Source organism: Bos indicus, chromosome 15 (genome assembly GCF_029378745.1).
Source record: "Bos indicus isolate NIAB-ARS_2022 breed Sahiwal x Tharparkar chromosome 15, NIAB-ARS_B.indTharparkar_mat_pri_1.0, whole genome shotgun sequence".
Lineage (NCBI taxonomy): Eukaryota > Metazoa > Chordata > Mammalia > Artiodactyla > Bovidae > Bos > Bos indicus.
This window is the reverse complement of record NC_091774.1, coordinates 24,346,124-24,369,343: the sequence shown is the minus strand read 5'-3', so window position 1 is coordinate 24,369,343 and position 23,220 is coordinate 24,346,124. Positions and strand designations below refer to the sequence as shown.

The window sequence follows — 23,220 nt, the reverse complement described above, 5'->3', positions numbered from 1 at the left end:
TCCCAAGGGCTCAACTGCTGCATCTCAGAATTTTCTCCTCGTCTAGTGCCCACTTTCCAAGGATGAGCGGCCAGGTGTCACAGGAGGAGCCCAGCAGGTCCTCTGACCTTGATGGGCTGCATTTGGACAGCACCTGTCACTTCATCTCTTGGGGGTCTTAGACTTGTTCTCTGATTGCTTGTTTCTTTGGATTATTTTGCTTGGTTTGTTTTCTCAAAGGTTTGATTTTTCCATGAGGGTTTACCTGTGCTGGCCACATATGCATCACCTTACTCAATCCTCACAACAAAAACTGCTGTCCCTATTTTGCAGATGGGAAAACTGAGGCTTAGGAAAGCCAAAAAATATGGCCAAGATGCCTGAGTTAGGAGAGCTACAGTTGGTATTTAACCCAGGTGTTCTGGTCTCCAGCTCCTATGTTATAGCAGTGTCTCTCTGCCAATAAACCCCACCTGTGGGGGTGGATTTGCTGATGTCCAGATCCCAGATCAGTCTGAGAGCCAGCCGGGCAGCCCCTATGGTTAAGAGATGTCAGCCCCGCCCCGATTAGGAAGGTTGCTGAGGACACAGAAGAAGCTGGAGCTCACTCTGAGCACTGGTTAGCAGGGTCTACAGGTAATTAGGCATGTTCCATACTTTCCCGTTTTTTTCTACAATGTAATTATGTTACATTTGTATCAGCAGAAAGCTACAAGAACAATTAAGAATAAATGTTCAATTTGAAAATTAAATGCATGAGGCCTTTCCAGCCTTTGGCAAGACTTACTCTGTGGAGTAACCAGCACCAAAGGGGAGTAAGTGTTACCCCCAGCCACCACCCCTGCCCCCCATCTCACCCATCAATACTCACATTTGCCATCAAAATTGCACCCATAATGTACGTCTCAGTTGAAGTTCTCCCCTCTCCAGGAAGCCTTCTGTGAACACTCCAGCTGTGCCCACGCACACATGCTCCCTGGGGCCTGAGCATCACTGTATCCCCAGTAGATCTGCATGTTGCCCTCCTCCTCTGTCTGCCTTCTGGAGACCAGCGTGTAACACCCATGATATTCTTGGGTTGCATCTCCCCTTTGTCACTTGTTGATCTGATGGGTTACATTTCAAGTGTGGAGGGATTTTCTTCCCAGTTGGACTCACCCTTTGATTCAGTTCTGCAAACATCTGTTAAATACTTACTTGTCTGCCAATCATATCATTAAGAGTCAGAAGGGAAAAGCAAGATAGTATGCTTTTTGTTTATCCCACGAATAAGATGAGGCATGAGCAAGATATGGTGTAACCCTGGAGATGCTTACACACACACACAAATGAACCAAATAGACACATGAAGGGAGAATGTTCCAGAACAGAACCATGAGGCAATGCCTTGGGAGCCCCCAGTAAGGAGGGAGATGGTCCAACCAGGAGAACTTGGAACAGATTCCAGGACAGGAGGATTCTGGGAGGGGCTTGCTTTGAAAGACATGTAGGACTAGCCAGTAGGGGCAAGGGAAAGAAGTTTTCCAGGTACTTTTCTGATTCGTAGAGTGAGGATGAGAACTACAAGCCTTAGAGGTTATTTTGAGGGTAAATGAGATAATATATCTAAAAAAGAAAAAAACTTGGCAAACGATCACATCCTTTGCAGGCAGATGAAGCTGTCATCATATGTAGGGTCAGAATCGTGCTGCAGAAATGAAAGTCTGGTTGGGCATGGAGATGGGTGGGATGGGAGGGACAGGGGGCTGAGAGTCCCCAGCAGATGCTGCTGGCTCTACAGAGGAAGGAACCAAAGAGGTGGGAGCAGGGCAGAGGCGCAGTCAGGATTGTGGGGAAGGGAGTGTGTCTCTGATTTCTCAGGCCCCTGACAATGCTCGGCACAGTGCTTTCTGCCCGGCAAGCTCGATAGATGCTGATGGAGTAAATGAACGGCGGGAGCAGCCCCTGCTGCCTGATCAATACAGACATGCAGGTCTCCTGCTGTGGCCTCCAAATGGGAAGAGGAGCCAGTGGGCTTTGCAGAGGGCAGCCTCCACAGGGCACAGTGCTTCGCTCCCTTGGAACTGGAAGACTTGTTGCAAGGATGGCATTCCATGTCACTCCTCATGGAATTAGGCATTTTGCTTTCCCCTAAGAGGCTCCGGAGTGGTGGTGCTGGGTTGGACACCATCTACACTCTGCTGAGAGCTGGCAGAGCAGATGTGTTAGCGAGGTGAAGCTGGGCAGACTCTTCTCCAGGGCGCCCCTCTGACCTGTCGAGGCTGGTGTGCCCTCCTCCCTGATTTGGATATAGTACCATGTTCAGACCTATTGGAATAAACTGCTGGATTTCAAACCCGTTCGGGTAGCAAAACACCCAGAAGTTGTGGAGCTCTGTATGGAATGCCTTGAAGTACTGTTCATTTAGTTCCATTGTGTGAAATAGGAACACTTTTGTTAGCAGGAGAGCCAACTGTATTATGTGTGCATTATGTTTCAATCACAACCAAAACACAGGCTGTCAAGCTCATCCATGCCTGCTGCCTCTGAGCCCCTCCGCTTTCTTTTTTCAGGAAGGAGCATCTCCAAGCCGCTCAGAGCCCAATACAGAAATCTGAAGTTATCCTTGTCTCCTTCTTTCCCGACTTGCCTACTCCCACTCCCACCCCACATCTATCCAGTGATCAAATTCTATGAAATCGACAGGTTAGCTACTGACTCTGAACATGTCGCTCCATGTTCATCCCCACACCATCATTCAGAGGACCACCATCTCTTATCTGAATTACAGTCACAACCTCACTTCCTGCTAATATCCCTGCTGACTGCACAGTCAGCAACTTTTCCTAAAAACAAATCCAATGGAGTCATTCCTCTGTACCTGGACTTTCAGGGACTCCAAGCTTATAAGACACATTCTGCCCCGTGAAGAGCCCTCTGGTTTAATTTTCCCCAGCTTCTCCATCATGCTTTACAGTTTTAGCCAAGCAGAATTGATTGCTATTTGGGACCACATTGTGTTCCCTCTGGCTGGGACATAGCCCCTGGACTCAGTTGCCTGGCTCACTCCTCTGTCTACTTCATCTCCAATGACGCCTCCCTCAGGAAGTCTTTTCCCTCTGAGATGAGATGCCCATTTCTCAGGGCTCTCAGTGCACAAAGGCACTCATAAGCTCTTCCTGGAGTCCCTGCAGCCTCCCAGCTGGTGACCTGCCTCTCCACTTAACAGCACCCTTCTATTCTCTGCACGGCAGTCAGCCTCTTCTCTCTGAAAGGCAAATCTCATCATGTGGCTCCTGCTGCCCTTAAGGTCAAGTCTAAACTCCTGGAGTGATTTATAAAACCTTCTAGGATCAAGCCCATTGCGGCCTCCAGTTCAACTCACTCTAAACTCTGCGCTCCAGCTGCCCCGGATCCCCTGCTATCCCTCTCACATGGCACCCACTCTCCAGCTCCATCATTTGCTTACCTGCTTCCTATGTCTGGACCCTTCCCCTGGTTCCCAACTGTTTACCTGGCGACACCCTGCAGGTGTTTGTTGAACATCACTTCCTCAGGAAAGCCTTTGAATCCCTAAACTAGGTTGTGTCTCTCTCCTCATTCCATTTCCTAACGCCTACCACTCAGACATTTAATTGCTTGGTTAATTGGCTATTGTTCCTTGTATATTTTTTTCCTGCCTGTTTCTGGCATTATACAGAACAATGTTCAATAAGCAATTACAGAATCAAGAGGGAATGAATGCATATCTCCTCGCGGATTTGTGTGGGGCATGGGATGTGCTTAATTGTTTGTTGAATAAGTGGGTGAATAAATGATCAGCTCTTTTCAAGCTCATTGATTTTATTATACTTTGAAAAATGGTACTTTCTCATTTGTTTTACCATCAGCAAGAACCTGCTAGCAGAAGAGTGGCAGTAGGCTGCAATATTTCAAGAAAATTTTGGGATGCAAACTTAAAATCCTGAGGCTGGAGAATTCTCTTGTAACCTCCAGTGGTGGGCGTTAGCCCCGAGCCTCCCATGGGTAACAGCATGCTTTGGGAGGTCCTCCTGCTCACTCCCTGTGTCCGTTTCTCCTGGCCAGAGCCTGGCCACCCAGTGGCCCCGCTGCCCCCATGGATCCGCTGAACCTGTCCTGGTATGATGATGATCCAGAGAGCCGGAACTGGAGCCGGCCCTTCAATGGGTCCGAAGGGAAGGCTGACAGGCCCCCCTACAACTACTATGCCATGCTGCTCACCCTGCTCATCTTCGTCATCGTCTTTGGCAACGTGCTGGTGTGCATGGCTGTGTCCCGCGAGAAGGCGCTGCAGACCACCACCAACTACCTGATCGTCAGCCTCGCTGTGGCTGACCTCCTGGTGGCCACGCTGGTCATGCCCTGGGTGGTCTACCTGGAGGTAGGTCTGGGCCCCCGCAGTGCTCTGGCACCTCCCCTGGAGACGCTCCTCACTGGTTCCCATCCGGTGAGGAGTCCAGGCTCCTCGCTGGTACCCCTCAAGAGTGTGGCTTCTCAGGAAGGCCCTCTCTCCACTCTGGGCTCAGTCTCACAAAAATGGGTGGATTGTCTCCTTAACAGCCCTGACTACAGGTTATAAGGTGCTTACTAAGTAAATGCCAGGGGCTTCCCAGGTGGGGCTAAGGGTAAACAACCTGCCTGCCAGTGCAGAAGATGTAAGTGATGCGGGTTCGATCCTTGGGTCGGGAAGATCCCCTGGAGAAGGAAATGGCACCCCACTCCTGTATTCTTGCCTGGAGAATCCCATGCACAGAGGAGCCTGGCGGGCTGCGGTCCATGGGGTTGCACAGAGTTGGACATAACCGAAGCATGCATGCGCTAAGTGTCAGGCTTTGTGTTAGTCCTTCAAAGAAGCATCTTTGAAGCATCTTCCCACTGAGTCCTCACGGCATCTTCTAGATGGTGAGCTGGATGGTCAGAGAAGTTAGGTGACTTCTCCAGCCTCACACGGTGACTGGAGCCGGGGCCCCAGAGTTGGTTCATTAGGTCACGTGGAGGATGGGAGTCATTGATGAGGATCCCTGAGGACGGCAGAGGCTTGTGCTCCCAGGCCTGACGTCTTCACCCCTCTCCCCAACTTCAGAACGGGGGCTGCGGCTCCACACTCTCCTCTCTGCCTCCCCACCCCACCGTGTGTCCGGGACCTCGAGGTTGAGGTGTCTGTCAACTGCACTCCAGCTCCTTTCTTCAGGAAGGACCACGCAGTGACCCACTGCTAGGCTGGGGACAGAGCCCACCCAGCCTGAAGCCCCCACTGTGGGCCAGGAACTACCAGGCTCTTTACAGACCCACTCTTAGCAAATACTCCTGCTGCTCCTGAGTTGATACCATTCTTCACACTTTAAGGAAGGGGAAACAGAAGCTGTGAGAAGTTGCCTGTCTGTATCCAGATCATGCAGCAAAGGGAGAAACCTCTGGGATTCCCAAAGTGGGGCCCCGCCTCCAGGAGGACACACTCTAGAGGTGACAGGTAGATGAAGGGGGGACTAGGGGCCTGGAGTGGGCACAGGCTGGGTGCCCTTTTCTCTTCTCAGGGTTCTGGGGTGCTGTCTGGCTACATGGGAAACTGGGCATGTATTCAGACACCAAGGTCACTAAGATCTCTGTGTTGTGACCTTCCTGCCCTGGATGCGAGGGGAAATTACCTGTGCTATAGAGGCAAGCCCCTGCCTGGGAGGGAAAGGCTTCCACCATGTAAAGAAAACAAGAAACTGTTGTTGGTTGAGGTTGAGCAGAGGAGACATCAGGAGAAGAAGCAGAGGCAGGGAGGGGAGCTTGGTCCCTCTGTCTCCATGTACCCAGGGCCTCCTGTTGTCACAACCACAGGGAGCTCTGGGCCAGCACTCCCCTGGTTTCCTCTGGCATGACCCAGACAGGTTGTAGCTTTCAAAGTGACCGGAATGTTAAGAGAGAACCAGCAAGAAACAAACAATAGAAACAACACAAGCTAAAAACACACAGGTACCAGGGGCCAGGCATCCGGTTCCTCCATGATGGCACGTTCACGGGGTCCCCGAGCCTCGGTCGGGCCCACGTCCTTTCTGAGGGCCTCCCCCTCCGGAACGCCTTTCTGTTTCTTGGGGCTATTCCCCTCCTGCTCCCTTGTAAAGTGGGTTCCCAGGCCACAGACAAGTAGGAAAAAAAAATGATGGGTGTCTGGCCAAGCAAGCAACTTCTCTGTGCTTGGTCTTCTCATCTACAGAATGGAGATCATCACAGAACTTACATCGTAAGCGTTGTTTGAGAATCACGTGGGTTAATATATGAAGAGTGGTTAGAATGACAGCAGGCACATAGTAAGCAGCGTGTACGAGTAGCCATGCAACGGTGATGAAGACGAAGGTGACAGTAGATCGTTACCCCCTCCACCTTCCCCGTATCCAGGCAAAGAGACGCCCTCTTCCAGAGGAATGCTCTACCCAGGGCTCTGGGTGTGGGTTCTGGGGCTTTCAGACCCACCACCCCTACCTAGACCCTCTAAGGCAGGACCCAACGTGTGTGTTAGGGCACCTAGGAATCTTTAAGTCCTTCACACGGATATTTTAAACATTATCTGTTCACATTATTTTAAAGGTGAAGTTCAGTCTTTCAGGGGAGAGAGGAGAGTGGTAGTTCAGACAGCAGTGCTCAAACTCTTCCATCAAAACAAGAGCTGGACAGTGGGCCTTGCTTGCATGACATCATCTCAGCTACTTATTGTCCCTAGAGAGTGTGGAGTCTCACCCTATGCCAATATCCTGTTAAAGCATCCTCTCAGCCTATACTGTGTTCTCTCCAGGAGATGCCCTGGTTGTCCAGAATTTTCCATCTGGTTCCATTTCCACGGATGTTAAATCCTCTGATAACATCAGCCGGCACCCGGCTAGGTGGGACTGGGTGTGCATCCTTTATTCTGCTCAGAATAAGGAAAGCACGCTGGTTTTGGGGTGAGAGGACCCAGTTCCGGTCTTGACCCTACCACCTTGCATCTGGAGAAGCTGAGAGAAGAGAGCCAGTTGCCAGCCCGTGCTGTTTTGGCCTCACAGTCCTTTGAAGGGAGGGTTTGCTGGGTGCATTTTCCAGAAGCGCAGATGTAACAGACTCAGATCACAGTCACTGACTTAGTCAACAGCCACGAGCATCCCTGGGGCTGGGGTCTGAGGCCCCGGCAGGGCCATTACAGTGGAGTCTGATGGAGATGACAAAGCCCGTTCTGCAGATCCCAGCCTCATGTAAGCAAGGATGTTGATGAACGTTGTCAAAGGTTCCGAGGAAACAGCCCTGGAGTGGGGCTAGCAGTTATAATCGCTGCTTTCCCACTTTATGCTTATCTAGTGCTTGTGCTTAGTCAGCCGTGTCTGACTCTGTGACCACACGGACTGTAGCCCACTAAGCTCCTCTATCCATGGAATTTTCCAGGCAAGAATACTATAGCAGTGGGTTGCCATTTCCTTCTCCAGGGGATCTTCCTGCTCCAGGAATCAAACCCATGTCTCTTGCCTCTCCTGCATTGGTAGGCAGATATTTTACCACTGACGCCACCTGGAAAGCCCTGTTTATCTAAGGACTTTTTACGTAATTGTCTCCTCTTCTGACAAACTAGATGGTCCCTTCCAAAGCAGCTCGGGAGAGAGCATAGGATGTGCTGCCCCCAAAACTCGCTTCAAATCCCAGCCCTGCTGCACATGATCTGGGTGTACTCCAGAGCTTCACCCCTCATCCAGGAGTGGGCATAAGCAGCACCCTCTTGTATGAGCTTTCAGTTCAGTTCAGTTCAGTTGCTCAGTCGTGTCCAACTCCATGAGCTTTAAGTTACAATAAATGAGGTAAAGTGCTCGTGGCAGATATTCTATAAACAGTGGCTACTGACACACTTTCTTGAGCCTTTGATTCAGAAGCCCCAACCTGCATTCTAGAGCAGCTGTTCCTGGGACCTTGCAGGAAGCCCCCCTCCCACTTCTTCTGTGCTCCGGGAAACCCTTTAGGGACAGGGGTTGAGAGCTCCCTAAAGACTTTGTCAGGATTGTTCACCGCTGTGCCCCAGAGCCTAGGACAGAGCTGGACACATAATAAGATGCTCAGTATGTGTCTATTAGAAGTAATGAAGGCAGGGAAGAGGGAAGGAAGCGAGGAGGATGGAGGAGACGACCCTGATATCTCAGACCTAGGTTGCCAGGTGGGTGAGAGCAGCTTGGAAATACTGGTCCTACCCTAGGAGGATGTCAAGGTGGGGCACAGAGCCAGGTGTGCCTGGGACTCTCCCAGGGGTGCCTTAAAGGTAGACTCTGTTGATGCCAGGGAAGCCCCTCCTATCCCACGCCCCCTACCCTGGCAGCATGGCTGCCTGGCCAGCGCTTAGATACCCTTACCCCACGTGAGCCCCAGAGACGGCAGTGCCCACACAAGAAGCTTCCTGTCTTCCAGGAAAAGCTACAGTTTCCTCCATGCACTGCCCATCACTGTCCTTATGCCAGCAATTGGCTTTATGCCTGTGAGCAGCTAAGAAGGCAGCACTGAGAATGAGCTTTGTAACTAGCCCTGCTGTGCCGCACAGAGTGGCTACTGCTCTGCTCCCATCACCAGGATGGGCTTTCCTGCTCCTCTTTCTCCAATAGGTAATGACCCAAGTTTTATCTCCCTGTCTTGACTCTTGTCCCCAGGGATGGGGCTGCTCCAAGCTTCCACAGCTGCCAGGGTAGCCTGCTAAGTGAGTGTGTGTGTCTGTATGTGTAAAGGGGAGTTGTGGGGTGGGGGTGTGCATGTGGGGTATGCGTGTGTGTGTCAGGGGAAAGAAGGGTATGAAATGCTTGTGTCATAAGCTGGCCTCATGGTTCTGCACTGAACCAGGGATGATTTATTACACATCTCCAGCCCATTCTGTTCTTCCTAAAGCTTCCCCCTCTTTCATTCTCCAAGTGCAGCAAGGAGTAGAAATGTCTTCACTGTTTCATAATCACCATTGCTCTTCACAGACACTTACTGAGTCCCAGCTCTGTGTCATACCCCATGCTGGGCACTGAAGGAGCAGCCCAGTCCGCCACCCCAAGATACCTGGGCCAGGGCGAGTCCAGAAACATAGCTGAAAGGCCTCGGGCGAGTCCCCACCCTTTTCTGGGGCAGTTTCCCTATTGGTAACATGAGAGTCGTAAGGTATTCACACAAAGGTTTTACAGATGAAGGTTCAAAGCTGAAGCACTTGTACAATTTCATCATCTTTCTTCTCCCAAATGTCTTGGCACAGAGTGAGTGGCCTTACGTGTCTAGGAGGAGAGGTGAGCCGGGCAAGGACCTCACTGACCCACGAGCACAACTCCCATGGCTGCCCCTTTTCTCCCCAGGCTGGAGACCCATCACTGAAACCCATCAGACTGCAGCTGAGCCCATCACCCCAGGAGACCGAGCTCTGGTGCATGGGCCAGTATCCTGGGCTGTCCACCCATTATGTTACTTTGTCTCCAGGTGGTGGGCGAGTGGAAATTCAGCAGGATTCACTGTGACATCTTTGTCACCCTGGATGTCATGATGTGCACAGCCAGCATCCTGAACCTGTGTGCCATCAGCATCGACAGGTGAGCCCAGCCAGGGCGGGAGAGGCGACCCAGACCATCCACCTTGCGGGCTGCCCTGCCTCTCCTGCAGGGTCAGGCTCTATCCATGATGCTGCGCGGCTGGCTGTGTGCCTGAGTCCACATGTTTGTATACATGTGTGTGTGCATATGTGTCTGGCTGGGAGAGGACAGACCCCATAAAGGGAGGTGTCTGTGGACAATAATGTGACCAAGCACCCCTGGACAGAGATCAGCATAGAAGAGAACGCGCTTGACATGACTGCAGGAGGCCCTATCTCTTCTTACTTACATGACCTTGGGCAGATTGTGGATGTTCTTAGAACCCGAGTTTCATTGTCTAGAAACCAAGATGATGACACCTGCCCATGTGTGACTCTACTGTCAGTTGAGTGTTTTCTGTCCCGCATAGGGCACCTTGCCAAGGGGGACTCAGGCTCAGCTCACTTTGCTAAGTTCTACATTTGGAGCCTTTTACTAAATTGCACACACAAGTCATATGGGCTTCCAGAAGCCCTGGCTCTCTGCCCTTAACAGAATTCTTGGAAGATGAATGGAGCTGATGTCTGAGACGTGCTGAGCAGAACCGTGTGTGGCATCATAAGCAATTACCGTTGTTATTCTTTTCTGCTGAATGAGACCTAATCCTTGCTTTATGGGTCCCAGGTAGCAATCCATCAATAAACACGTCTACCCTCCCTGGGCCCAGCACAGGTGCAGCAGGTCCAGTTTCAAAGATGCAAAGACCCAGGCCATGGCCCCTCACGCAACCTAAAATCCAAGCAGGGAGATTGGAGTGGCAGACACAGCCTAGGATTGAATGGTAGCCTGTCAGTCAGTAAGCACTTGATGAGCGTCACCAACTTCCTTGCTAAGTACGGGACAAGAAAGGGTTGATTTAGGGTAAACAGGAGGGGGACCAATTTTCCATCATCCCAAAGTGGGGTGTCTCTGTGGAGTGAGGAGTCCCTGGGCCTGCGCCCCAGACTCAGGGGCCACCCCCGCGCCCTTGCAGGTACACAGCCGTGGCCATGCCCATGCTCTACAACACACGTTACAGCTCCAAGCGCCGGGTCACGGTCATGATCGCCATCGTCTGGGTCCTGTCCTTTACCATTTCCTGCCCGATGCTCTTCGGACTCAACAACACAGGTGAGTCCTGCCTCTGTCCTCCTGGGGCTCAGCTGGCCCCTGAGGGAGCTGAACCCTGGCGTGGACATGGGTGGTGGCCCACCAAGAGCCTGTTCACCACCTTAGACTGAAGCCAGGCTGAGTCTCCTGGGTCAGGGTGACTCCGGTCTCCTGGATTGTTCCTGGTAAGGTCAGAGAGGAAAAATGGCTTGGAGCACAATGGTGTTGGGTGAGGAATGGGGATAATGCTTCAGGAGGATGCCTGGAGATTTTCAACTTTATTAAATTGGAGCCAACCAGACAGCCTGGCAGACTGCATGTCTGTGCCTGTCTGTGTGTATGCACCCAGGGTGGGAAGCTGCTGGGCCTCCATCACCCCTGATAATGAAGCTTCAGCCCCAAGGACTGGCCAAACTCAGGCCAGGCCTGAGCCACCTGGAGCAGAAAAGGTAGAAAAAAATAAGAGGCTAGCCCATCGTGACCGGGTCCTGTGTGAGGCAGTCAGGAGCATCTCAGAGAAGGCACAGCCGCCATGTGGGAGCCTCTGGGGGCTCATAATGCCTCACATAATGCCTTGCACATAATGCCAGCGTGCCTTTGGAGACCATTACTGGACAGGACACAGGAAGACTCAAAAGCATGTGGTTAAAAATCTAAGAGTCATGGGAATTTCAAGAAGCAGGAATGGGGCTATACATGGTTGAATTAATCTGGAAAGGCCCTGGGAGACAGCACAGTCATCTGCTAGATCTGACAGGGAACGTGGAAAGCCAGTGGAACACAGGTTGAGTTTAGCAAAGAGGACCAAGTGGTCTTGTTCCTAAAATTAAAAGGTGTCAGATCTCCCCCCGCAACACACAGGAAAAGCTAAAATAATAAGCTACTTTTTAAAAATTGTTTTCTCCCATTATTTTTTCCAAAAAAAAACGTGGCTCCACTTGTGGGCTCATGGATGACAAAACCAATGACGAAGCAACGAGGGGTTATTAATGGAAACACTTGGAAGCAGCTTTTTGTTCATGGTTGTTTTTAATACTCTGATTTGCGTGTTTACATCTAAGGCTTCCAGGCCACCTTAGGCATCGAGCCGTACTCTCTGTAAACATTGCTCCTTGGTGGCAGGCAGACACTGTGGCCCCAGGTGGGGGGGCCTCGCTGACACGCCCACCCCCAGGGCTTTCCTTCTTCCCTCCCCAGACCAGAACGAGTGCATCATCGCCAACCCCGCCTTCGTGGTCTACTCCTCCATCGTCTCCTTCTACGTGCCCTTCATCGTCACCCTGCTGGTCTACATCAAGATCTACATCGTCCTCCGCAGGCGGCGCAAGCGCGTCAACACCAAGCGCAGCAGCCGGGCTTTCCGGGCCAACCTGAAGGCCCCGCTCAAGGTCCCGAGACCCGCCCCCCCCCAATGTCTCTGCCTCACCGTGACCCGGGGGGCGGGGTGGGCTGGGGTCCAGGCTAAAGGAGCCAGGAGGAGGGCAGATTTCAGAGCTGGGACCTTAGTGGGCAACTTGAGTCTCCAGGATGGGTAGGTGGGGAGGGGGTGGAGACCACCTGGGAGGAAACCTTTGTCTGAGCGCAGCAGTTCTTGCACCCGGCTTGCTCCTCTCCTTTGCTTTCCTTCCTCTTCCTTCGCTCACTCTAGCCTTCCATCTCCCTTTCCGTCCCTCTGACACCTTCATCCCATTTTATTTCTTTTCTGTGCTCCATCCTCTTCTGCTCAATTCTCCTGCTCACCTGCTCTCACCTGCTTCCCCCCTTTGCCCCCTTTGCATTTCCATCCTTGTATCTTGTGACTTCTTCCTCCCCTCCACCCCCACTCAACCCTTCCAGAGGAAGATGGTATGTGGGCACAGAAGGAATAAGAGCTTGGGGCTTAGACACATCATGTTCAAATCCTGGCACTGCTGCTTTTTTGCTGAGTGTCCTTGGGCAAGTTGCTTAACCTCTCTGAGCCTCTGTCTTCTCATCTGTTAAGCGTGAATAAGAACACTGATCTCACAGGGTGGTCTTGAGGATTCAGCGTGAGAGGGACTGGGCATGCCCGATAGGGTGCCAGATCCTTAGCAGGTGCCACTTAGAAGTCAGAGTCCTGTTGTCCCTCCTCCTGCCCACCTCATCATGTCACAGTACCGACCTTCAACCTTGCCTCAGTTGCCTGCTCAGGCCCCACCCTCCTAATCTCTGCCTTTCTCTGAGCTCCCGTGCCCAGCCTGACTACCCTGCATTGGGTTTCTGTCCCCACCCCCCTCCCCATCATGACCCATGTACTGGCTCACTCCACAGGGCAACTGTACTCACCCCGAGGACATGAAACTCTGCACCGTTATCATGAAGTCTAATGGGAGTTTCCCAGTGAACAGGCGGAGAGTGGTAAGTGTTCAGGTCAGGGACCCAGAGCCCTGCCTGTCTACCTCCAGGGAAACGATCCGCCGAGACCTCACCAACTGGTCCGAGGGATGAGCCCCTCCCAGGACCCCCACTTTGCCTCAGCTGAGGCCAAGCTCACCACACACACTCATAAGTAGGCGTGGAGCAGGACAGCTCAATTAATTCTTCAGGGCACAAAGAATTACCCTTAGTGTAAGGAGGTGGATGGGAGAAAGCACTTGGCCATATAACAATAATATTAATGGCTATGACCATTAATAGAACATCTACCATCTTTCTATTTTCTCATCAAATCCTCACAGCGACCCTGAGAGGTAAGTCTTATTGATTTTATGGATCTTCATTTTACAGAAGAGGAAACAGAGGCTCAGAGAGGTTAGGTAACTCACCCAAGGCTAAACAGTTAGCGAGAGAATGAATAGCTGAGCCCAGACCTAAATGACTCTCTGAAACCCATGCCCATGTTCTTTTTATTTGCACATACCGCCTGACAGACAGGCAGGTTTGGGGGCTGGAAGCTGGGAGCTTGTGGCAGGAGGGAGAGAGCAGAGCACTCAGGGCTCACGGTGAAGTGCAGCCTGTAATTAGAGCCCAGAAACCCACAATCCCAGCAGATCCCAGGCTTTGCCCAGGGATAGTAGCACCGGGGTCCAAGCAGCAGATGTCCCTTCCCCCAGCATGAGCAGAGGATGGGGGCCAGGGAACACACGGAGAACTGTACACTGAGTCCAGGTCAGGTGTCTTCAGCAAGCAGGGCCCCCACTTGTCATCTGAGCAGTTGACGTTCACCAGCAAAGGCAGGACTCCACGGAACCACTTGAGGGCAAGGATCAGGGCACAGTGAGGCTGCATTTCAGAAGCTCAGACTGAGACCCCAAAGCCTGGAATAAGGGGGCATGGGGAAGGACCTGGGGAGCCGTGAAGACCTGAGGTCAGGGCCCTCCAGATCAGCCCAGCAGGGAAGATGTGGGGATGGGGGGTTCACCCTTCGGCACCTCCAGCAGTCTAGCAGAAGTGGAGCTCACCTGTGAGTGCTGGTGCAAGTGCCTCAGGTCAGCCGGGGCAAGAAGAACAGGGTGCCCTCTCTGTGGTTAGAACATGAGCTCCTGGAGAGGCAGGCACTAAATGTCAATCACTAACTTACTCTCAGCATCCAGCTTGGCTCCTGGCACTCAGCTTGGCACTCAGCAAGTGTTGCTCAGCTCCTGGAAGAGAAGTGCCTGGGTATGAAGCCCCCACAGAGTGGTGGTGAGATCACTGAGGCTGCTTGAGGATTGCTCCAGGAAGGGGCTGGGGGTGACCCGGCAGGCGGAGGCTGCCGTGGGCCCTGGGTCCTGTACCCACACAGCCCTTGCCTCCCAGTGACCATCCCCCTTGCCTCTCTGGCAGAGGGACCCTGGGATGCTTGCAGGGGTCTCCAGAGGAGATAAGGGAGCCTGGGTGAGGCCAGGGAGGCCAGGGCTGCCAGGCGAAGCTGGGTGGCCGAGGGCTGAGAGCTTGCCTGGCTCCACCCAGTGCTCTCTGCCTCTGTGCAGGAGGCTGCCCGCCGAGCCCAGGAGCTAGAGATGGAGATGCTCTCCAGCACCAGCCCGCCTGAGAGGACCCGATACAGCCCCATGCCCCCCAGCCACCACCAGCTGACCCTCCCCGACCCATCCCACCACGGCCTGCATAGCACACCCGACAGCCCCGCAAAGCCAGAGAAGAACGGGCATGCCAAAGACCACCCCAAGATTGCCAAGATCTTTGAGATCCAGTCCATGCCCAATGGCAAAACCCGGACCTCTCTCAAGACCATGAGCCGCAGGAAGCTCTCCCAGCAGAAGGAGAAGAAGGCCACCCAGATGCTCGCCATTGTTCTCGGTGAGTCGGCCCTGGCCCCTGGCCGCAGCCCGGCCCTGCCCAACCCCGGCTGGGCGACGGACCCAGCAATGTAGTCCTGCCATTGCTCCCTAACCAGGGCTGGTAGGTCACAGGACTGGCACTTTTCAGGCACAGGTCAAACCCAATGACATACCTGACTAGGTAGATGCTATAATTATGCTCATTTTAAAGATGGGGAAATTGAGGTTCAGAGAGCTTCTGTCACTTGATCAGAGAGGATGCGTGATTTAAACTCAGGCAGCATTCTTGCCTGGAGAATCCCATGGACAGAAGAGCCTGGAGGGCTACAGTCCACAGGGTTGCAGAGTTGGGACACCAGTGAAGCAACTTATCACACATGCAAACACGTGCTGATTCTAGAATCTGAACTTGACCAGTGTACCATGGTGGCTCTGAGAACCTAGTGACCCTGAGCAAGTCACTTCTCTCAGTCTCCTTGTCAGCAGAGTAGACTACCTCTCAGGGTTGTTGTGGTCATCAAGTGATGCACGGTGGTGAAAGCATTTTACAACTTCAAGTCAGCACCCTGCACTGTTGTTAATGCTGCTATTGTTGAGGAATCAGGAAGTTTACTTGCCTCAACCAAGACCCAGTGGAACTAACGCTGTGAACAATTAAAGGGGCAGTGAGGAACCCCCCTCAACACCCCCCCCCCCCCGCCAACCTCCCCCTTAACCGCCCCCTCGACCGAGATAAATGAGGGTGAACGAGACAAGGCTTTTGGGCGAGCGCACTGGTGCCTGGGCGGGGCTGCAGCAAGTGATCCGGGTCCAGTCCCCCTGCCCCTCCCCACCCCGTGCGCCCTGGGGCCCCGCGCTGCCCGCCCCCGCGCCGGCCCCCTGACCGGCGCCCTCTCCCGCAGGCGTGTTCATCATCTGCTGGCTGCCCTTCTTCATCACCCACATCCTGAACATACACTGTGACTGCAACATCCCGCCCGTGCTGTACAGCGCCTTCACGTGGCTGGGCTACGTCAACAGCGCCGTGAACCCCATCATCTACACCACCTTCAACATCGAGTTCCGCAAGGCCTTCCTGAAGATCCTACACTGCTGACCCTGCTGCCTACCTGCACAGCAGCCCGCCTCTCCCCTTCCCTGCCCCGCGGCCCCGCCTGGGGCCCCGGGAGCCGCGGGCAAGGGGGGCGCAGGGCAGCCTGGGCCATGTCCTCGCCCGCGGGCCCTGCAGTGTTAGCTTGGCTCCTGCCCCGCACCATCCGCGCACCTTGGAGCAGCGGGGGGCAGCGCTGGAGAGCGAGGCGCCACGGGCGGACCCCCGGGCTCAGGGGCAGCTCAAGGGGGCCCCCGCCCACTCCCAGACCCTCTCTCTTTGGCACCAAAGACGCAGCTGCCTTCTCCGACCTATCTCTGGGGCTTTGGGGCTCTGCGGCTGCGGGGCCAGTATCGAGGCTCTGAGGCCTGGTTTTCACAGGCCATGCCGGAGCTGGTGGTGGGGAGGAGTGGACAGTCACAGCCACCCAGGGCCCACACCTGAGAAGCCAGAGCTCTGGCCACGACCCCAGGCAGTGTCAGGCCTGGGAGACCCGCGTACACCCCAGGTCTGGACGGACCCCAGAGAAGCAGAAGCCCAAACTCCTCACCCCTTCTCCCACCTGGCCTGGCAGGAGCTGCTCAGTTATCCACAGCAGTGGTCCTGATCCACCCGCTCACCAGGAGGTTTCCATGCCCCTGAGATGGAGGATCCTGGGTCTCCAAGGACCTGGGGCAGGGGTGGAGGTGGGGGTCCTGTGTGGACAGGACTCCCCCATCCCAAGCCCACTTTGCTGACGGACATGGGTACAGCCCTTTTCTTAGCAAATGCTGGGCTAGTGGGGGCTCTGGCAGAGAAGGTGGGCTCGTCACATGTCTGGGGCCGGGGTTGGAGGTGTCTGGGGTCCTTGGCAGGGGGCCTGCCACCCTCTGCCGCAAACCACTGTCCTTTTCTCTTCCTCTCGCCTTTTCGCAGTCCTGTCCCCTTTCTCTGTTGCCTCTGCCTTAGAGGAGCCCACGGCTGAGCAGCTGCTGAGGGGAGAGGGGAAGCCTCTCCTCAGGCCCCACACTCTGTAACATCACTACACATGCTCCACACTAATAAAACTTTGACAAGAGTCCCCTCGAGGCTCCCTCGGGCGAGGGGTGCAATGTCCCCTCCGTCCTCCTCATCGGGTGTGGCCAGGGCTCTGTGTGTGCGGGGCTGTGAGATGGAGAGACCCCAGGGAGGGGGGGCCCTGACACCGTCAGAGGGACAGGACTGGGTGCTGGTGGGGATGGGGGAGGAGCACAGGGGCTGTGCCGGGAGGACCAGAAGAGGCATGTGCCTGTGTGTGTCCTACTCATCCCGGCCCCTCCTCCCCAGTGGATCTGAGCACTCAGTGCTGCTGTGGGGTGGCCCTGAGCTTCAGCTGTTGGCCAGGATGGCAGGCAGAACATTTCCAGTGGGAATCATGTGGCGTCCCCAGGGCTCCCTAATCACCAGAGCCACAGGGCAAGCCAGGCTGCCCCCTGCCCTTGGCCTCCTCTCTCCAGGTCCGAGCACCTCTGCAGGCCCAGGCTTCAGCCCTGCTCACCCACCAGGGCGGACGAGGCTTCTGGAAACTGGCCTTCGAGGTGCAGCCCTGCCCGGGTCCGTGTCCACCCCTTGCCCTGTCTGGTATCAGGACCCACTTACTGCGCGACATGGCCTTGTGTCCTCCTGCCTCCTGGCCTCCAGACCAGTCACAGCTCCGAGCCTTCTGGGGCCACGACTCGGCACTGACACAACAACAGAAGTTTGGCTGTTTTAAAAATGAAATATAAAATCAAGCCGGTGAAGGAGGAATATTCTTACCACCTTGAGAATAACAGCGGTGGTAACAAACAGGGTGCTGGCTCCCACGGGCTCAGGCTCCTGGGAGCTGTCAGGGCGTAATTTGCATGCTAAATACAATATTTTTAGCACCAAAAGTTTGGAGCACTTGACTTGCCCTGAACACTTAATTATGGACTTCGATCTTCTCCCTGAACCTGTACATAGTGCTAAGCCCTGGGAGAGGCTCCTGTCCCCAGAACACAAGCCAGAGCAGGCTCCGAGTCTAGCTCAGGGGAGGGGCTAGCTCAGCTTGATAACCCAGCTACCCCGTCTTGGGAAAGGCTTTAGGCTCCCAAGGAGGCTAGCACCCCCAGGGACCTCTCAGCTCTGTTACGCAGCCCGGAGTCCAGGCACATGCACGAGGGCACGTGCAAGCACACACACACATGCAGACATATGCACACACAGTCTATAAATGATCTTGACCTGGAACGGGAGCTTAAAGACTCCTGTTAGCATTAGAAATCTTAGGGGGTCACACAGGGTGGAAGAGACGACAAAAGGATGGAGAGAGAAAGAGAGGAAGAGAGAGGAGGGAGGGAGGGAGGAAAGAGGAAGGGAGGGAAGGTAGCCCGAGAGCAGGTTGGGAAGAGCACTGACAGGAGAAGAGGGGAAGAGGGCAGGCAGGGGTGGGAGGCGGGGCAGGGAAAGCTGCCCACAGCTGTCACGAAGCTTCGCCTCTTTGTGCCAGACAGCAGATTGACAGCTGGAGTGGGCAGGGGGAGGGCTGGGCTCCACCTCCTCCCCACCTCAGTGCTTCGGGGGCAAAGGGATGACGGGGGACCCAGGAACACCAAGGTGGAAGGGGGTGGCCCAGGCTCTGGCTGTCTCCCCAGAGGGCCCGACAGCCCACGTTTGCCCCGATCAGTGAGGGCAGAAGGGAGCCCCAGGCTGGGCATAGCAGCCCTCTGATTTTCTCTTTCCTGGCCATTCTCCTGTGCCTCTGCCTCCATGCCCGTCTTTGTCTGTAGAATGCCTTTTAATCAAAGGATCATTGATCTGCCTTTACGGAACACGGAGTCTGCACCCCAGGCGCCCTCCGCCAGCATGCAGCCAGGAAGCACCACTTAAGGGAGGAGCCTTCCTGGTTGGGCACGGTGGGGCACCGTGCAGCCATCCTCTCAGATGTCTGCTTGTGGCTGCAAGTCTCCAAAGCTTCAGTCCCTTATTCATCCCCTGCTGGGCTCTGGAGAGGTTCCAGGTGGCCGCAGGCTCAGGAGATGTCCCAGGAATTGAGAAGGCAGTAGTGCAGGATAAACTGCATCCATTCATCCATCCATCCACCCAGCATGGTCTTACTGGGTGAATATTCACTGAGCAACTGTTTATGGTACTCCAGACCCTAAGCGAAGCGCTAGGAATAAGCAGTGAAAAAGGGGATTACCATCCCTGCTTTTCTGGAGTTCACAATCCAGTGGACGTCAGGCGTTAGCCCAATACTCACATGACAGTGATGAAAGCTCTGGGCAGAGTCCTGGCTGGGTGTGGCGACCATTGTCACGGGCACGCGATGCCCAGCCCCGTGGTGCTCTTTACCTAGATGACGAGGGTGACTTAGGAGGTAGCAGCCCCAGCGTGGCTTGACCCGGGGGCAAATAGGTGGGGACCTGGGGAGGGCAGGAAGTCTGATGGCAGAGGACTTGCTCGATGGTGGGGTGGATGCCCCTGGAAGCGACTGCACGTTCTGCTCCGGGTAGGCTCAGAACAGGCAGTCAGCTGCCTGCACCCAGGGGCTTTGAGGACTGGCATGCTTTGGGGGTCTTGCCAGGGTGCCCACCTACCTGGGTTGCCTTCCCACATCACCCCTATCCTGGGAGGTGTGGCCCAGCCTGTGCCCCCCTGCTTCTCTGCCCTCCTGGGACCAGGACCCAGGCTGTGTCTGTGGCGTTAGCAGACACCTCTGCCTCCCATGCCATCCTGTCCTCCTCGTGACCCCCGGTGGTCAGCCCATATGACCCCCCATTACAGAGGAGAGACCTCTCAAGTAGGGAGGGTGGTTGTCGGGTGTCAAGGCTGGCTTTTGAGCCCAGGCCTTTCAAATATGCATCTGATGTTATTCATCCAGCCCCTTCCCTGACCAGCCCTGACTGAAGTTAGGAGAGGGCACTGTAGTCAGGAAAAAAATTTTTTTAAACAGGAGAGAGAGAAAGAAAACCATTTGGGACCAGATTTTTAGGATGTGGCCCGTAGGGTGACTGTGAATAGAACAATGACCATTTGGGCAGCTGGACCACATGAGTATGTGCTGGGGGTGGGCGTGCAGGTTAGGAGGAGCGGGTTTTAGTGGGTTTTCAGTAGCAGTAGGCAGGAGTCTGGGCATCCACGTGACTGAAGGTCCCCTCCGGTCAACCAGGCATCCCTTCCTGCCTCCGCTTCTGGGGGGATCAAGGGAAGTAGGAAGCTGACAGGGAGAGTAGACGACCCTCTTTGTAGAGGGAGACCACGCTGGCTTAGTGGATCTCTGGGGGGCGGGGAGAAGGGGCACTTGGTAGGATCAGCTTCCCACTCCCTCTCCCATCTCAGCTCGGCTCCTTGGCAAACAAAGCAGGGTGAGCGCTGCAGGGCACAGCCCCTGGCCTGCAGGGCGTTTGGAAAGGACTTTTACGTGGTTGGAGCCATGCAGCTCCGAGTCCACAGAAAATGCTGTGTGCCCACCACACTCGATTGTGCTTTCTGCCATCTTCACCCGGGCTCTGTCTGGAGATGTGTGTGTGTGAGGCTGGAGAGAGGAAGGCAGCCCCCCACACTCCCCAACCCCCCGGATCCTCAGTGTCAGAAGCTGGGAGTCAGGTGCTGAGGAGGAAGGCGGGAGCTGCGGGGAGGGAGGTGGTACCACCTGGGACATGGGAGAGGCAGGGGGCTTCTTTCGTAGGGCTTTCCTGACCAGGTTCAACTGCAAACACTGTCCTATTGGCCCCATGAGTGTAGTCTGTGGAGGTCAGGCTCCGAGCTGCGTCCAGGACGCAGAAAGGATGGCGTGGGCAATAGAGAAAGGAAATTGCCTAGAGGAGACAAGTTTTGTGGTCTAGTTCTTCCCACAGCAGGTGCTGCTCTGGGTTACAGAGCCAAAAAGCCCACAGCAGGGACACCCCTGCCCAGGCCATTCTCAGCCTCATGTCCAAATCGCTTCCCCCACCCCATCCCGCACCCTCTGCGGTTCTCTCTTCATCCTCGGAGCAGGTTGAGCCCTCACGCTGTGCCTCTGCACACTGGAACATCAGCCCTGGACCCTTCCCTCTCCTGGTAGATGCAGGCATGGCCGCCTTACTCTGCTGACATGGAAGCCCTTGTACATCTCCTGGGGCCTCGCAGATGTGTGTCAAGGGGCACGACCCACTGATGGGGCTTGCCCTGCCCTCCAGCTGGCCTGACACTACTTTAGGTGTGTTGCAAGAGGTCTCAGGGTCACAGCCCACCCCAAGGTACTAAAGGAGAGCCACCCTTTCCTCCTCTGGATGGACTGGCAAAGAAAAATAGTCAGCTCCTTCCAAGAATATCCTTGACAAAAGACTGGGTTGTTGGTGACCTCTTCCAAAAGAAAAATTCCTCTGACTCTGCAGAAACTCTGGAGAAACTGCAAGAAAATAATCTGTTGAGTGCTTACTAACAGATCTGCCCTTTGACCACAGGGCATCTGATTATTATCACAAGCCAGTTAGATAAGCAGCAGATAAGCTGTTAGATGATGCAGCCAAGTCTAAGAAAGTTTCAGCAGCCTAAGGGCACAGGTTGGTGTGATCCCCTGGAGGAGGGCATGGCAACCCACTGTAGTATTCTTGCCTGGGAAATCCCATGGACAGAGGAGCCTGGCAAGCTACAGTCCATAGGGTCGCAAAGAGTCAGGTATGACTGAGTGACTAACACACACACAAAATCATACAGTAGTGGATGGCCCAGCTTCAAAGCCCATGGTCTTTCCACTACCCAGCTCCCCACACCCCCGCCCCGAGCTTCCCTTCCTACCTCAGCCCTGCCTGGCAGCTACCGCCATCCCTTAAGTTACAGTAACAATCCTGCTGCCTGTATCTGATCCAGCAGGCATGGATGGAGTGTGGAGGAAGGACCAGATATTAATAGAATGCGGAAATAAGCAGATGCAGTGATGGGCTCACACCCAGGCAGGAACCTCGCTGTAGGGAGCATTGGGACAGAGTGACTGTCTCCAGCCAGGCAATCGGAGAAGTCTTCGCGGGCAGGGACAGGTGAGTTGGGTCTTGAAAGATGATCGGTAGGCCTCTGACCCACACTGGGAGGAGAAGGGCCTGGGACCATGAAGGGAAGGGGTGTGGAGTGGGCCTGTGCTTGTGAGCACAGTGGCAGGACCAGCTGGAGCGCCGGAGGCACACGGGCCTGGGGGTCCTGGAGCCCCCGCTGGAGTTGTGTTCTGTGGGTGCTCGTGGGGGCGGGAAGGTGGTGAATGGTCTTGAACAGAGGACCAGAGCTGCTGTTCCTGTGCTCGGGGAGCCCCGAGGCCCTTCTGGTGCTCTGCCTACTGGCTGTACCGCCCGCCTCCACTCCCCACCACAGGCTGGAGACCAGCCCTGTCCTCCGTCCAGCCCATCATTCTTTCATGGGGCTCCACCCTCCCCGGTTGGCTTTGCTGGCACAGTCTCCCAGGCCCCTCATGTCCTTGATACTTCTAGGGTGTCTTTTCAGCCCCCGGCTTTTTCTGTTGGTCGCTGGGGGAACCCCCGTGACTGCGGTGTGAGGTTACCCAGGTGCCGCTCCTGGGGACTGGTTCCCACAGTCCGTCTGGACTTCCTCCCTGCCTTTAACTCCCGTTAATATAGCTTGCCAACCCCTCTGCTCCTTCTGGGCTCCTAGCCCCACAACCAGGAGAAGCCCCCTGAGGGACCACTCTTCCCAGCACAGGAGGCCTCCCAGGCAGAACAAACCATCAGCATCTCTGGGACAGCTAGACAGGTAGTGCCATCTCCTGGGGCGGGGCTTCCCTGATAGCTCAGTTGGTAAAGAATCCGCCTGCAATGCAGGAGACCCTGTTTCGATTCCTGAGTCGGGAAGACTCCCCGGACCAGGGATAGGCCACCCACTCCAGTATTCTTGGGCTTCCCTGGTGGCTCAGCTGGTAAAGAATCCGCCTGCAGTGTGGGAGACCTGGGTTCGATCACTGGGTTGGGAAGATCCCCTGGAGAAGGGAAAGGCTACCCACTCCCGTATTCTGGCCTGCAGAATTCCACAGACTGTATAGTCCATGGGGTCGCAAAGAGTCGGACACAACTGAGTGACTTTCACTTTTCATCTCCCAGGGCTCTCCTTGGTGGGTGGGATGTATTGGCTTAAGCAGTGGTGTTGAGGCTTGTCTAGACAGAGGGTAGTGAGTAAGTGAACAAAATGATGATGAGAAAAAGGTGGGACCAGAATGATGGAGGAAAAGAAAGTGAAGGGAGTCCCTGTACAGACTGGTGATGCACATCATCTC

The 23,220-nt window shown here is 54.7% G+C and overlaps 1 protein-coding gene across 2 annotated transcripts in view; it reads left to right on the top strand.

Moving 5' to 3' along the window:
- The window catches only part of DRD2 (dopamine receptor D2), a 70,853-nt gene extending 53,813 nt beyond the window's left edge, over positions 1–17,040 (top strand). For both annotated transcript variants that reach the window (XM_019974519.2, XM_070803448.1), the window contains 7 exons: positions 4,045–4,360; positions 9,418–9,527; positions 10,540–10,676; positions 11,853–12,043; positions 12,945–13,031; positions 14,585–14,912; positions 15,796–17,040. In XM_019974519.2, the coding sequence (XP_019830078.1) occupies positions 4,076–4,360; positions 9,418–9,527; positions 10,540–10,676; positions 11,853–12,043; positions 12,945–13,031; positions 14,585–14,912; positions 15,796–15,989 (1,332 nt within the window). In that variant the 5' untranslated portion in view covers positions 4,045–4,075 and the 3' untranslated portion in view covers positions 15,990–17,040. The remainder of the gene's footprint in view (positions 1–4,044; positions 4,361–9,417; positions 9,528–10,539; positions 10,677–11,852; positions 12,044–12,944; positions 13,032–14,584; positions 14,913–15,795) is intronic.
- Positions 17,041–23,220: the final 6,180 nt, after the last annotated feature.